The sequence below is a fragment of the Ctenopharyngodon idella genome, chromosome 16, assembly GCF_019924925.1.
Source record: "Ctenopharyngodon idella isolate HZGC_01 chromosome 16, HZGC01, whole genome shotgun sequence".
NCBI lineage: Eukaryota > Metazoa > Chordata > Actinopteri > Cypriniformes > Xenocyprididae > Ctenopharyngodon > Ctenopharyngodon idella.
The window spans coordinates 29,270,133-29,285,755 of NC_067235.1; the positions used below are offsets into that span (position 1 = coordinate 29,270,133).

The window sequence follows — 15,623 nt, forward strand, 5'->3', positions numbered from 1 at the left end:
CAAGTGGGCGTTTGTGGTTAGAAAGAAATTGTTCGCTATCAACAGTGACTATGAGAGATTTTCCCAAATAATTAATAAATGGTATTTTTATTATTATGTTTACACATTATAGTTATTAACTTTTACAAGAGGTTCAAAGAAATATGCATCATTCAAGACAAAATAACTTTGGGGCGCCATCTGGTGGTTGCTATCAGAATCATCAATTGAGGTATTCAAGTTGATAAACAGATTAGAATTGAAACTAAAGAAACTCCTCAGTTTATTGAAAAAAATTGCATTTTTTTTTTTTTTTTTTACACATATTACTTCAGACATAACCTTATATAGCAACAAATGTAATGGCCTCCCTGAACTTTAAAGGTAGCTGCTTCTAACATTTTTTGGGGGCAAAAAAAGGGAAGAAAACAAAACCAACATTTTCAACATCCAAACCAGTTTCATAACCACACTTCATATGTTTAAAAATCTCTCTTGAAGAATTCTGGACAAGTGAAAGATTTTACAGCATGCAGTGATAGAGGGAGAGGTCAGTGTGTGATAATACACAAGGAAATAAATGTAGATTTATTAGTAAAAAAGGGCCAAATGGGAAGTTGGCGCTTGTTTATTTGCAACTAATGGAGGAGTGTGAATGACTCCTACTCGTTATATATGTCCTGGGTCACACAAATCAAGTCCACATTTACAGTACAGATGGATTATCTCAGTCCCAACTTCTTTTTCTCCTTCTGTTTCTTACGCACAACCTCCAGATTGCGATCTTTCCATGAACTCTTCCTCAGTTTGATGGGTCTGCTGCCCACATACCTCCCTAAAGACAAAGACAAGAGAGTGTGAATTTTCCAGATGTCGTGGATACAGATACAAGTTTGAGATTGACTTCGGACCTTTTCAAAAAATAAATAATGTCCTTGAGATCATTTAAAATGTTTCATTATGTTCACCAAGGCTGCATTTTTTTTTTTTTTTTGATAAAAAATACAGTAAAAACAGTAATATTGTGAAATATTATAACAATTTACATGAAGTGTTTTCTATGTGATTATATTTTAAAATGTAATTTATTCCTGTGATGCAAAGCTGAATTTTCAATTTGTTGACATTTGTTATTATTAACTTATTATTATTAATGTTGAAAACAGTTATGCTGCTTCATATTTTAGTGGAAACCGTGATACATTTTTCCAGGATTCTTTGATTAAAAGAAGATTCAAAAGAACAGCATCTTTTGTAACATTATAAATGTCTTTACGGTCACTTTTGATCAATTTAATGCATCCTTGCTGGAAAAAAGTATTAATTTAAAACATAAAATTAAGAAAAAAATCCCAAAATTTTGAACAGTAATGCAGATGCAACTTTAAATAACTATTTGTCTGCATTATATTGTCCTTATTAACTCACCGTTCATTTCTCTCATGGCGCGCACATAATCGTTGGGATCTTTAAAACTCACGAAGCCGTAACCTTTTGTTTTTCCAGTGCGTTTGTCTCGAACAACCTTCGCCTTCAGAAAGGATGGATAACGGCTAAACGCTCTTGCCAGAATGTCATCGTTCACCTCATTCCCCAGATCTCCACAAAATATCCGGAAATCATCTGCAAAGACAAGATCGACATAGATAATTTCTTTATGTGCTTGGCTTCTTGAAAAAAGAAAAGTAAAAAGAGAAGGTTGTATTGTCTAAATGTTCACACACCTGTTTCCCACTCTAATAGGCTGGTGTCCTCCCATGTGACACCAGCTGCAACCCGAATACATTTCTTCTGCTTTTCCTGTTTCCCTTTCTTCTTATCTTCTGTGCTGGTATCAGCAGGCTAGGCATATGCAAATAATAAATTATTTAGAACAATATTCATATCAAGAATTCCTTTACACTAAACAGTTTTTTGAAATGATCTTTCTTTATCCAATGTTACACAAAACTATTAGAAATGACGTTTATGTTAATTGATATAAAGCTGAAATAAAATTAAATATAAATGTTAGATGAAAATCTACTTTAAGTTAAAGGGTTAGTTCACCCAAAAATGAAAATTCTGTCATTAATTACTCACCCTCATGTCGTTCCACACCCGTAAGACCTTTGTTCATCTTCTGAAAACAAATTAAGATATTTTTGATAAAATCCGATGGCTCAGTGAGGCAGCAAGATAATTAACACTTTTAGATGCCCAGAAAGCTACTAAAGACATATTTAAAACAGTTCATGTGACTGCAGTGGTTCAACTTGAATGTTATGAAGCGATGAGAATACTTTATCAAAAAAAAAAAAAGACTTTATTCAACAATATCTAGTGATGGGCGATTTCAAAACACTGCTTCATGAAGCTTCGAAGCTTTACGAATCTTTTGTTTCGAATCAGTGGTTTGGAGCGTGTATCAAACTGCCAAAGTCATGTGATTTCAGTAAACTAGGCTTCAATATGTCTTAAGTGTTTTGAAATTTCAATAGTTCACCACTGGGGGCGTGACTTTGGCAGTTTGATACACGCTCCGAACCACTGATTCGAAACAAAAGATTCGTAAATAATTAACATTGAGGTTGAACCACTGTAGTCACATGAACTGTTTTAAATATGTTTTTAGAACCTTTTTTCGGCATTTGAATGTGTAAATTAACTTGCTGTCAATGGAGGCCTCAGTGAGCCATCGGATTTTATCAAAAAGATCTTAATTTGTGTTCCGAAGATGAACAAAGGTCTTACGGGTGTGGAACGACATGAGGGTGAGTAATAAATGACAGAATTTTCATTTTTGGGTGAACTAACCCTTTAAAGAGCTAAAACATGGAGCCCCGCACATGATGCGGGGAAAAAATATAAATATTTTGGCCACAGTTCGTTCCCACGACTTACTAATACGTCAGCACGTTTATATGTATATGTGTGTGTGTTTATATTATACATGATGAATACATGTTAAAGTAAGTGTAAAATGTAAAATTATATAATAAATAATATTAAACCTCCACATGTGTAGGCTCGGGCTCTGGCATGCTCGGCCCGATCTTGCTGTCATCGGTGGCCGCCTCCTTCTTTGATTCCAGGAGCCCAGCTGCCATGACTGCGGCCTGCTGCTCTGCCACCAATGCTGACAACTCCTCCTGAGAAAATGAGCCGAGAGAAGGTTTAGATAATCAGGAAAGCATTATAAAGGAAACACAAGGGGATTTGAATTTCTCACTTAGTAGTTTTTATTATGAATTGTGTGGTGCTTTGATATTAAATGTCAAAATAGATGCTGTGGAAACAGTAAATAGGTCCTACAGGGTTCCCACACCACCTAAACAATGAATTTCCATGGCTTATCCAGGCATGGAAACCACAATTTGTAAACTTGGGAATTGCAGGAAAGGTTTTCCATGAGCATGGGCACAAAAACACATGCAGAAAGAAAAAAGGAAGAATGGAGCTTGTTTTATCATGCCACTTGCCATTGTGTAGCGTTTACTACATTGAGCGAGTGAATCAGGTAGTCTGAGCTAGTGTGATTGAGTGGAAGCAGAGACTAATTTGCATATTCATCGGTCCACGAATACTAAATGAAGCAAGTGTGTAGAGTTACATTCAAGCTATTTTAAGGTATGAAGAAATTATTTTCACAGAAAACATACAAAAACATTTAAATATGTAATTCTGATTATCAAAGATGAGTTTTAAGGGACAAACTTATTGACTATAGGGGGACTTTAGTCTCACAGACCTTTTTTTTTTTATAGTGGATATATTTTTTTTTTCTACTTATGCTCATGTCTAAAATATTTCATCAGCTAGAAATTACACCTTGTGAGTGTGATTTATATAAAATGTCAGCACCGAACTTTCAAGCAAATCAGTGAAACTAGCATATGGACTTTCTGTGAAATAGGACAGTCAAGTGTGTGTTGATTCATTACCATGCGTGCTTGTTTCTGGCTCTTGTAGTCAGTTCTCTTAGGGGCAGGGGGTGCTGTGTAAACAGTGGGGGCCGCCTGTATAACACTGGGAGTGATCTTCGCAGGGCCTTGAGCCATAGGCCGCTGTGGTGCCGGAGGCATAGGGTTCATGCCTCCAACCTGCCATTAATTGAGAAAAACATTTGTGATATAGACATTTCCATTTTTACAGTACAACTACAAGGCAACCTTAAAAATACCCTGACGGCTGATTACAATTCAGAAAATACCCACTGGTGGCATGGGCCCCATGGGTGGTCCGATTGGACCCATTTGGGGCTGAGGAGGTCCTGGCATAGGTGGAGCCATCATCATGGGTGGAGGAGGTGGAGGTCTGGGAAGAGGAGGTGCTATCATGCCCTGAGGAGGTGGACCACGCATTACTGGCATTCTCTGACCCACTGGAAAAAAATATAGCAATATATTTTTATAAACAATAAACACTTTATATCAATTCATACAGTAGCTTGATATTACGACCATATCTGAAATGTAGCGGAGAACACAGAGTGAGCTGCTGCAGGGAAATTGCATTATACAATTTGTCCTAAACATGAGAGATGCTTTATATTAAAGGGTTAGTTCACCCAAAAATGAAAATTCTGTCATTAATTACTCACCCTGTCGTTCTAAACCCGTAAGACCTTCATTCATCTTCGGAATACAAATAGTTGAACCACTGTAGTCACGTGGACTATTTTAACGATGTCTTTACTACCTTTCTGGGCCTTGAAAGTGGTAATTAAATTGCTGCGTATGGAGAAGTCAGAGAGCTCTCAGATTTCATCAAAAATATCTTAATTTGTGTTCTGAAGATGAACGAAGGTCTTACGGATGTGGAACGACATGAGGGTGAGTAATTAATGACAGAATTTTCATTTTTAGGTGAACTAACCCTTTAAGGGCTTCAAAATAACTCATAAGATATAGTTAACGCGTATAGTTTTCAGCGGTCTGCCCCATCAGATGCTGTGACAGATACTTGCGCTGTTTAATACGTTTGAGATGTGATGTTTTCCTCAGTGCATAACTTATATTTTACAGGTATATTCTCCATATGTAAATGTAAGAAAGTCATGCAAGTATTTCCATTTTCCTGTCAGAAGTGGTCGAGCCTTTTAAACTTCACAGATTTCAGTGAATGAGCACCACCACGTGCGCATGCACGCCAAACAGACAGAGAATAGTAATTCTGACTAAAATATATGTTTTTGTAATGTTGTTACAATGTTAGTTTGTAATGTGATTTTAACCCTTTTTGCACATAATATATAGCACAGCTTACATGGTTACATTCACTTTATTTGTTTTCATAGCCTTCAGTATGAACATGAACAGTATGAACAAAAATACAGAATTTTTTTTAAAAATCCAAATAGAAAAAAATAGAAAATGCTGAAATATATCACATATCGCCATTAAGCCAAAAAATATTGAGATATGATTTTTTTTGTCCATATTGCCCAGTGATATATATATTTAGAGAGAGAGAGAGAGAGAGAGAGATAGATAGATAGATAGATAGATAGATATACACACACACACACAATAATAACAATAATGGGAATCCTGATTACCTGGTCTCTGTAAGACGTGCGGGACAAATGCTGGACGCATCATTGGAGGAGGCGCTACTGCCGGCATAGCTACAAATAAATATCAGATGATTGTCAGCTGATTTCTATATATGACTTTGACTTCAACTGTATAATAAGACTGTGAAATTGTTGTACCAGGACCAACAAATGTAGGTGGTGGACCAACTAAAGTGGCAGCTCTTGCCTCCAAACTCTGCTGGACCTAGCAAAAAATAAATACAAATGACAAGTTTAAATTGATGAATGTTTAAAGGAAAGTAAATTAATGTTTTTAGGGTTACTCTCTCTCCTCTACACCTATAGCTGGTGTGTGGTGGTAATAATATTGTGAAATATTACTACAATTTAAAATAACTTTTCTATTTGAAAATTTTTTAAAATGTAATTTATTCCTGTGATCAAAGCTGAATTTTCAGCATCATTACTCCAGTCTTCAGTGTCACATGATCCTTCAGAAATCACTCTAATATGCTGATTTGCTGCTCAAGAAACATTTATTGTGTACAATTGTACAAAATATTTGAGTACAATATTTTTTTTCAGGATTCTTTGATGAATAGAAAGTTCAAAAGAACAGCGTTTATTTGAAATATAATCTTTTTTAACATTATAAATATCTTTACTGTCACTTTTGATCGATTTAATGCATCCTTGCTGAATAAAAGTATTAATTTATTTAATTTCTTTAAAAAAAAAATTAAAATTCTTACTGACCCCAAACTTTTGAACGGTAGTGTATAATGTTACAAAAGCTTTGTATTTCTGATAAATGCTGTTCTTTTGAACTTTCTACTCATCAAGGAATCCTGAAAAAAAGTACACAACTGTTTTCAACATTGATAATAATCATAAATGTTTCTTGAGCAGCAAATCATATTAGAATGATTTCTGAAGGATCATGTGACACTGAAGACTGGAGTAATGATGCTGAAAATTCAGCTTTGCATCACAGGAATAAATTACTTCGTAAAATATATTCAAATAGAAAACAGTTATTTTAAATTGTAATAATATTTCACAATATTACTGTTTTTACTGTATTTTTAATTAAATAAAATAAATGCAGCTTTGGTGAGCAGAAGAGACTTCTTTTAAAAACATTACAAATCTTACAGATCCCAAACTTTTGAACGGTAGTGTATATATATATATATATATATATATATATATATATATAAATAAAACCATACTGAAAATATGAAAATAAAATTAGGATTTTTATTTTAAATATATATTTTAATGTTTTAATTTTTCAATTAAACTTTTCACTTATAATAATATGTAATAAAATAGTTTGTAATTAAAAAATAAATTCGTCAATCACAAAAAAATTATGCAAAAGCATTTTCACCATTAGCCTTTTGGACCCCTGCATACAAAAATATACAATGTAAAATATTAGGTTTTTTGAATAAGTAATTAATACCTCTCGGTAGGTGTTTGTACCAATGATGGGCCTGACAATGGGTACGGCTGGCATTGCCAGAGCGACTGGAACAGCTTCAACCACTGTAGGTGCCACAGGTCCTCCCAACACCTCCTGCTCGAACCTACAGGAGGAGCAACATCAGCATACATAAAGTCAGAAATGCTCTATTCTACACACTCCAAACACGAATAAACAGCTGGAACTGAACATGAGTGAAATGTGAAGAACTCACAGCGCCATCTCTGCCTCCATCTCCTTCAGGCGCTCTTCTCCAGATTTTAACGCCATACTGAGCGTCTTCTGCAAAAAGTAAAAAAAAAACCCAAAAACAAACAAACAAACAAAAAAAAACAGTAAAACTCAGTAAATAAATCAATATCTGTGTCTCAAAACACAGCAAGCTGTCTGTCTAACATTTTTGGGGATCACAAACCTTTTTCCAATGCACCTTTGATGCCCAAAAATGCTGCAAACTGCTATGATGCTTACAAAGATGCAAACCTATGCACTTCAAACATGCTGCACGCCCTTAAAAGTCTGTCTAACTAGGCAGTACACTAAGTTCTGTACACACAACCAGTGTGTCTCTTGCAAAGAAAACAAGTAAGAACGGGGTTCAAGAAGCATAAACAAAACATTTAGATACCATCTGTGGTAAATTGACCTTAACAGTCCAGTTTACAGGAATAAAGCAGAAATACTGTTTAAATCGATAAAATTATTTGAGCAATAATGTTCAGATGCCACATGATTCGGTTTTAAAGCTCTAAACTGATATAAACTTTATCTAAAGCTCTGCTGAAGTCAACTATTCTCAACTAAATACATACTCGCCGTGAAATCTGTCCTTATGAAGAAATTCAAGTCGATATACAGGAATAAAATAATAAAACAGATGAACGGATCTGGATCATTTGTTTTCCTCAACGACACCGCTTGTCTGGGCGCAGAGGAATTGCGTCACAAGAGTCATTCGGTCCTTCTTCGGCGTAGCGCGCAGGAAAATGAGATCATGGCTGTGTCCGAAATCGTCCCCTGTACCCTCATTCACTACTATTCACTACATTTGTCCACTGTAAATCCCAACACAACAGAAGATTAAACACTAAAACTTCTCTGCGTATATATAAATCTTGTGGAAAAAGACACTTATTTTCAGCATTTATTTTTCGTATTCACTCTGAGGCAAAGCATGTTAGAAACTAGAACTGCGCTCATTCGCTTATCTTACTCTAGGCCAAATCATTTGTTGAGTTCAGTTCACTCTTTTCTATTAAGTACAATGAACTTTTAATAATATTTGAGTGAAATAAACTCAATTCATTTGGTTAATTTCACTTTTCGGGTTTACATGATGATGAGCATCTTGAGAATTTAGTGAGGCTTGTGCCTTGACAGCAGGGGGCGCTATAGACTATCGTCTAAACCTAAACGCCACAACATAAAACCCTAGGCTACAGATGAGTTAAAATATGCTGACAGTCACAAACGTTCACCAGAGCATTTATACTATATCCTCAAGTGGTATCATATTAATTACAAGGTTTTTTTCTGGGGATTCCGTGCTATCTTCTATGGTACATGCAGCTACTTCCCTCTTTTCAAAGAGAAGAAACTGCAAAATAGTGGGAAAATCTATTAGAATAACTTTCACTGACTTCCATCAACCTCCTCCACACTTATTAAATTCTTGCATAATCAGCATGACATTTCCTGTTTGGGTTCCTGTTTGGTAAAAAATCATCAGCAAAAACTGTCACTAAAATATTATAAACGTGCTCTGCCCCCCAGTGCTTCAAATCTAACCATATGTTCTTATAATTTAAGCATAGAATAACAGAATTAAATTACAAGCACTGATTTAAGGAAGTTTTCACCATGGACCAAGGATATCCGTTTATTGATGCAACATGCAAGCTTATATTAGGCCTGTCATGGGGAAATACTGAAGCTTACTGAAGCATCTAAACAAACAAGTGATTTCTTAGCCAAAACCTCTAAAGGGACAACACATGTTTTTCATCAGCATATTTCTGCAGCTGTCTCTATCAGGTGAGTTTCTGATTTATTTGAGTATTTTTTTTATTTGTTGATAATATTATTCAGTAAATAGTGAACTTATTGACTTAAAGACAACATTCGCTAAGATATTTCTGCTGTAATGACAAAGCTGCCTTTTTGAAAGTTTTTTATTTACATAAACTAGGAGGGAGAATATATTGAAATAATTAAATAAAATAATGATAAATAAATTAAATTAATTAAAATTAAAATAATTGAAGTTCATAACATGACATGAAGTTTCCAGTCATTCATGATTAAGTGTTTCTGCCCAATAAAATATTTTAGAGCTTGACATAACTAAACAAAAAATAAAAATCATTCTCTAAATTTCCATGACTTTTAATTTTTTATTATTATTATTCCTTTAAAACACCCTCATATAGCATACAGGTTTCCCATCCCAAAGCATGGATTACTGGGTCTTAAAAAATTACATTTGTTAAAAGAACAAATTAAAACAGCTTATTAGTTATTATAAAGCTTTTAAAGATTATAAAGATTTGTCTTATTTTAAATAATTTTAAGCCATTTTTGTGACTCCCTTGGAAGTGTGCTGACTGCTGAGGTCCCTTGGTTTAGAACCACTGGACTTTACAATTTGCTGCTGTACTTTTTGGTCAGATCTGATCATTGATAGTCTGTTAGAATCATCTGGAGCAATGATTAGAATCAGAGCAATGATGACTTACTGGAGCCTTAACAAACATTTTTGTGTTTCAGCTGCTCTGGCTTCATGGTCAGTTTCATACAAACCTCGTTCCATATGTGTTTTCGAAAGATCATCTGTGGATTTCACCTGCTCATTTGATTATCCATCTTTTCAAACACTTAAAACTACAAAATGGTTCAAACCAAATAAACATCAGAAACAAGACGGAACACAGCAGGGAATATTTGTCCATCACTCAGAGGCGGCAGAGATTGACCAACTGTACAAAAACAGAACAGTGTTTGCAAACCAAGACAAAAACTGCTCCTTGCAATTATACAATGTCTCTAAAAGTGACATTGGAAAATATTTCTTTCGCCTTGAAACAAATTATTATCGTGGAAAATATACTGGACCGGGTGGCATATACCTCAACGTAGCAGGTAAATGAAAGACCAAATTTTTATGACACATAAAAACTCAGACCACAATCCCAGTTGTAAGGTCACCAGCATATGTTGCGTTTTGGATGCTGGTGTGCTGATTTACCCATAGCCTTATAGTTCACTAAAAAAATGAAAATTCTGTCATTAATTACTCACCCTCAAACCCTTAAGAGATTTATTCATATTCGGAGCACAAATGAAGATTTTTAAAGGAAATCTGAGAGCTTTCTGTCCCTCCATTGACAGCTATACAACTTCCAGTTTCAAGGCCCGGAAAGGTTGTAAAGACATTAAAGTAATCCATGTGACTCCACTGGTTTAACCTCAGTTTTTAAGTGATGCGAATGCTTTGTTTGCGCAAAAAAAAAAAAAAAAAAGAAAAATTATATATATATATATATATATATATATATATATATATATAATTTACCACTTCATTTACAAAATATTAATCTCCAACATGCATTCACAAGAGCAGTGTTTTATAAAATTGAGGATAAACCACTGGAGTCACATGGATTACTTTAATGATGTCTTTACTAGCTTTCTGGGCCTTGAAAGTAGTAGTTGTGTAGCTGTCAATGGAGGGGCAGAAAGCTCTCAGATTTCATCAAAAATATCTTCATTTGTGTTCCAAAGATGAATAAAAGTTATACGGGTTTGGAATGACATGAAGGTGAGTAATTAATGACAAAATTTTCATTGTTGGGTGAACTAATCCTTTAACCAGCCAGATTTCCTTGGTTAACCAGCTTCAATCAGTAGGACTATGTTGGTCAAACCAATTTCATGAACAATTTCAGTTCTGCTGGTCTACCATTGCAGACCGTAGGCCAGGATGGAAACTGATGCTGGTTTAGCACTGGTGACCTTTATTTTATTTTGTTTTTTAATGTCTGATTTCTGATTACATTTCATTAATCTACACCACTTTTAACAGTTCTACCTTTTAGAGTAACTGTGACAACGCAAAAGGTGTATGGACACATCCATGAAGGAGACTCTGTGACATTGAGATGCAGCACAGAAAACTGTACCCCGGAACAAGGGCCGTTTGCCTGGTTTAAAAACCACCTTCTGCTTCCACAAGCCACTGAGAATGAGCTCCAAATCTCTTCTGTCTCTCACAATGATTTTGGCAACTACTCCTGTGGTCTGAAGAACAGCAGCATGACTTCAGCAGATGAACTATTGCTTGATGTGAGATGTATGTTTACATTTAACCTAAGGCTAGATTGTTATTTAAAGCACATCCTGGGTTTGTTCAAAAACCTAGAAAGCTGCCTAAATAGGCAGTATTTTAAGACATCATAGACACACTCCTGATGCAAAGACTGTGCCGAACATACAAGTTTGTGGTCAGTAAGATAAAAAAAAAAGAAAGAAAAGAAATTACTAAATACTGTCATTGACGATGCCCCTTGAAGTTAAACATTAAACGGACAGACTGGACTGATGAAACTTGTGACAATTAGCCTACTATTAAAGCATGAATTTGATGTAAACAATCGATCTCCATAATATTCACATATACAGTTCGGGGACATAATGTATTAGCCCTACAGTTACAGCATGAAATAATATTTAAAGCTCTAACTTTTTACATAGATAACATTTAAATCTATAAAATTTGTAATCTAAAATTCTGACTATTTTCTCTCAATTATGAGTTTATATCACAATTCTGAGAAAAAAAGTCAGAACTACAGGACATAAACTCGAAATTGTCAAAAAAGTCAATTGGGGGATATATTTTATTATTTTGTGGCTCCGTCCAAAAAATACGTCATTGCTGATTACAAACACCAAAATAGAAGGTGTGTTTGACTTGAAGCGGCGCTGCGCCAGTGTTGCCAAGTCCTTGGTTTTCCTGCAGAATTGGGCTACTTTAACACAAAAATGCGAATTTTACCCCCAGGAATGCGATTTTTACTGGGGGATCCCCAAAACACGATAGGGGTAGTTTTGAGTAATAATTGGACAAGTTTTGTTGTGAAAACTTGGCAACCCTGCGCTGTGCGGACCGAACGGTATGTGATGTAGTTGAGTGACGAATAAGAAGCGAAAAATCCAACCACAAGTGGTCACTGAAAACGCATTTGAAACTTGTGATAATACCACGTCTTGGCTGACCACTTGTGATCGGTTCACCGAAAGCGCATCTTAATACCAGGCTGAAACAGGCTTTCTCTCTCTCGTCCGTTTCATTTCCAGGATATTGTATATAATTTGCGGGCGACAGGGAGCCAGTATCAATATGTGGGAAACTCCTGGACCTTCCAGGAGAGCTGGGATGTCTGGGTATCTGACATCACAGTACCACGAGAGTGATTAGATAGCAAACGGCTCTGTATGCTTTAGAATCTCTCTCGTGGTACTTTGATGTCATACACCGATCGGTCTACGCAGCTCGCTAGGTTTGGGAGCAGAGCAACTGCTACTGACCTCTGTTTCCATGTTAAATATGGATTTTAAAAAAATGAGGAAGCTAGATAGTTTCAAGAGGTTTCACTAACCCACAGTAACATTTTAGGCAACATCTCATTTCAACTGCACCATTACATACAAATCTTTCAAAGTTCTCTTACAAATACCAATCCTGTTGCTTCTCCCCACAGATAGTCCGAAGAATGTCGAAATAACCATTTTGACATCTGGAAAGATAGAACAAGGAAACTCACTGACTCTGATCTGTAAGAGCAATGCCAATCCTGCAGTGACAAACTACACTTGGTTTAAGATCAGAGATGGGAACATCTCTTCTATAGGATTTGATTGTGAATTCTCCATCAAAGCTGCCAGTCAGAAGGATGATGGACAGTACTTCTGCACGGCCAAAAATGACATGGGCTCTCAAAACTCTACGATCATAGCACTGAAAGTCGAAGGTAATAGGGAATATTTCTTAGGTTGTATTTGGAATTAAATACTATAGCTTGATGCTTACTAAATATTGTGCAGTATATACTGCTTTTTTATAAAAAAATATAATGTGAGGGGTGTCTAAAAACTTTTTTCCCATTTTGAGAAAACATATTGTTAAAACCTGTGACTTTAGTGACCGTTTACCCAAATTTACCCTCTTTTTGTTTGTTTGCTTCTAGTGCCTGATCGACATTTCTTGCTGACTGCAACAGCTTTGCTTTTCTTTGTAATAGTTGTACTGTTAGTCCTGTTTGGTCTCAATATAAGGTGAGTGGATGAACAGCATGTTGAAATGCTGAGAGAACATGCAGTTCATATGTGTTAAATGTGATTGCATAAGTTTGTACTTTGTGGTAATGACACTACATGTTACACAAGCCCTTGATCATCACTTCCCATCATCATTTACTGCGTTCATTCTTGCATTGCTCTGATTACATTATTCAGTGTGGCAGACAAGCATGCAATCATCTTATGCAACGTTTTGCACTAGTACCTAATACTAATTGATTTACATAAATCATTGTTTTTTTAATCATTTTGAATTATTAACAACTAATAGTATAATTACTTTTAATTGGATCTTAAGGTTTTGAAGGCAAGGAAGTTCCAAAAACATAGACATTTTGAGTTATGATTACAAACACATCATGTAAAGCTATATTGCAAATCTGTTCACATCTTTACAGGAGGAAACAGATTACACCAAAGAAGCAGCCCACAGAACAGGTATTAAATCACATGAACAATTCATCTGATTGTAAACATGCACGAAGCATCTGTTCTTGTAAATCTGGTTTCACTTTATTTTGATGGTCCACTTTAGACATTCTACTAACTATAAGAAACTTTGCAAATACATGTCAATTAACTCTCAGTAGAGTATTAGTAGACTGTCTGCTTAATATCTGCTAACACTTTATTTTGATGGTCCCTCAACAGACATTCTATTGACTACAAGTATCTTTGCAAGTTCATGTCAACTTATTCTACTTACCTGAAGTCTAATCCTAACTTAACAGTCTACTAATACTCTAAGAAGAGCTAGTTGACATGTAGCTGCAAATTAATGAGAGTAAGTTGACATGTAGTTGCAAAGTTACTTAGTAGAACTACTAAAGTGGACAGTCGAAATGAATAAATATCTACTGCTTTATATTTGATCAGACACCTGCAGTCACTGTCACAGAGGAGATCTATGAGAACCTGAGAAAATCACCAGAGTCTGAAGAAAGCCATACCAACCTGATATATGCAGATCTAAACCTTCCTTCATTAACCTCAGACAGGTAATGAATAAAATGTCTCATCACCAGCCTGATGATGATTGTGTATTGTGGTAACCATTTTATAAAAGCAATAAGGTACTCGAGGCTAATGCTGTATCGTGAATAAGTCACGGCTGAAGGGGCTGTGACTTATTCACGATACAGCACATCCTCTCGTACCTTATTGCTTACATTAACAGCCAATATCCTAGTAATATGCCTGCTAATAAGCAGCTAGTTAATAGTGAGAATTGGACTAAAGTGTGACTTTTTTAGTTTGTTTTATAGATCACATTCCAACAGTCAAGAGGACGACGCCGTGGTCTACAGTCTTCTCAGTAACAAAGAGTGAATGAATCTCTGCACTGTGAATAATGAGCTTTAGCCAGCACGTGTTGTAGATATTTCTCTTTTTATTCAAAAGAATCAAATGCCTATAGTGAATAAATTTACATTGAGTACAAAATTACCATAGGTTCAAACATTAGAATGAGTATAAAAGCATTAAAGAAATAATATATACAATGTACAGTGAAAGTAAAAGATTATTAATTAATCTATATGTACATATTTTTGCATGCATCTGTATTTACATCCACATTTGTCACTTGACCAAAAAAAACCAAAAAAACATACATAGTGTATTTGATCTAACAATATATGATTTTGAAAAGATAGCACTGTTAAAACAAATAAAATGCAAAGCTATATCTATATTAAAAATGGCTCTTTTTTTTCCTTTACAAAAGTTATCATTCACATAAAAATTAAATCACTCTCATGTCAAACGCCTTTAATCAAGATTTTATACAAGCTACAAGCATATGTTAAATGCGCAATAAATGAACACTAGTAATGCGCTGGTGAAATATGCTCCCATTATGACATTAATTTTATACTTTAAAATGTCAACATTATATTCTACTGAGCTGCATTCTGCATTTATCTGCTCACTACTGAACATACATTCAGCATTTGTCATGTACAGTATCTACAGTGCTAGATCACACTTCAACATCCTCTTCAACATCCTACATTTACATGTAGTTCAATCACAATTTAATAACAAGCCTAATCTAAATCACACGGGACTGTGATCCTGCGAATAGCAGTCGTCTTCATGATGTTTGTATATTTGCTCCAGACTGCATCACTTAAAGGTCAAATGTGTAATTTCTGTGCTTTTTAAACAGGTTTCTCAAAAATTCACCCATCTGTCATTGGTCGGACAGATAGTCCCGCCCCAAATCTCACGCTATTGGTTGAGCCAATCTTGCTGTGTTTTAGATGCTCCACAGAGCTA

General features: G+C 35.2%; 2 protein-coding genes across 7 annotated transcripts in view; one reads left to right on the forward strand and one right to left on the reverse strand.

Moving 5' to 3' along the window:
* Positions 1–245: 245 nt before the first annotated feature.
* On the reverse strand, positions 246–7,966 carry rbm42 (RNA binding motif protein 42). 4 transcript variants are annotated; one of them, XM_051865090.1, is made up of 11 exons: positions 7,799–7,966; positions 7,201–7,268; positions 6,966–7,089; positions 5,681–5,741; positions 5,519–5,587; positions 4,176–4,342; positions 3,903–4,061; positions 2,973–3,110; positions 1,704–1,821; positions 1,408–1,602; positions 246–814 (listed from the first exon to the last, which is right to left on the reverse strand). In XM_051865090.1, exons 2-11 carry the CDS (start codon positions 7,254–7,256, stop codon positions 702–704), a joined length of 1,200 nt encoding a protein of 399 aa, XP_051721050.1. In that variant the 5' UTR covers positions 7,257–7,268; positions 7,799–7,966; the 3' UTR covers positions 246–701. The 4 variants fall into 4 exon arrangements, with proteins under 4 accessions (XP_051721050.1, XP_051721047.1, XP_051721048.1 ...); XM_051865087.1 differs by having other exon boundaries at positions 5,675–5,741; XM_051865088.1 differs by having other exon boundaries at positions 5,675–5,741; positions 7,803–7,962.
* A 762-nt stretch (positions 7,967–8,728) lies between these two features.
* cd22 (cd22 molecule) overlaps positions 8,729–15,623 on the forward strand; it is a 35,403-nt gene continuing 28,508 nt past the window's right edge. Inside the window, exons 1-8 of one of the 3 annotated variants that reach the window (XM_051865084.1) lie at positions 8,731–9,020; positions 9,753–10,124; positions 11,068–11,334; positions 12,746–13,015; positions 13,232–13,319; positions 13,742–13,781; positions 14,220–14,341; positions 14,597–15,043. In XM_051865084.1, the coding sequence (XP_051721044.1) occupies positions 8,981–9,020; positions 9,753–10,124; positions 11,068–11,334; positions 12,746–13,015; positions 13,232–13,319; positions 13,742–13,781; positions 14,220–14,341; positions 14,597–14,672 (1,275 nt within the window). In that variant the 5' untranslated portion in view covers positions 8,731–8,980 and the 3' untranslated portion in view covers positions 14,673–15,043. Of the gene's footprint in view, positions 9,021–9,752; positions 10,125–11,067; positions 11,335–12,745; positions 13,016–13,231; positions 13,320–13,741; positions 13,782–14,219; positions 14,342–14,596; positions 15,044–15,623 lie in introns of those variants that run through there. The other 2 variants (XM_051865086.1, XM_051865085.1) reach the window with 2 other exon arrangements.

What these genes read in the sequence shown, in the direction of transcription:
- rbm42 (XM_051865087.1), bottom strand. Translation starts at nt 7,256, where the DNA reads ATGGCGTTAAAATCTGGAGAAGAGCGCCTGAAGGAGATGGAGGCAGAG. An exon ending in ATGGAGGCAGAGATGGCGCT is followed by an intron (nt 7,090 to 7,200) that starts GTGAGTTCTTCA and finishes CTCCTCCTGTAG; the next exon opens with GTTCGAGCAGGAGGTGTTGG. An exon ending in ACCTACATTTGTTGGTCCTG is followed by an intron (nt 5,588 to 5,674) that starts GTACAACAATTT and finishes ATTTATTTGTAG; the next exon opens with CTATGCCGGCAGTAGCGCCT.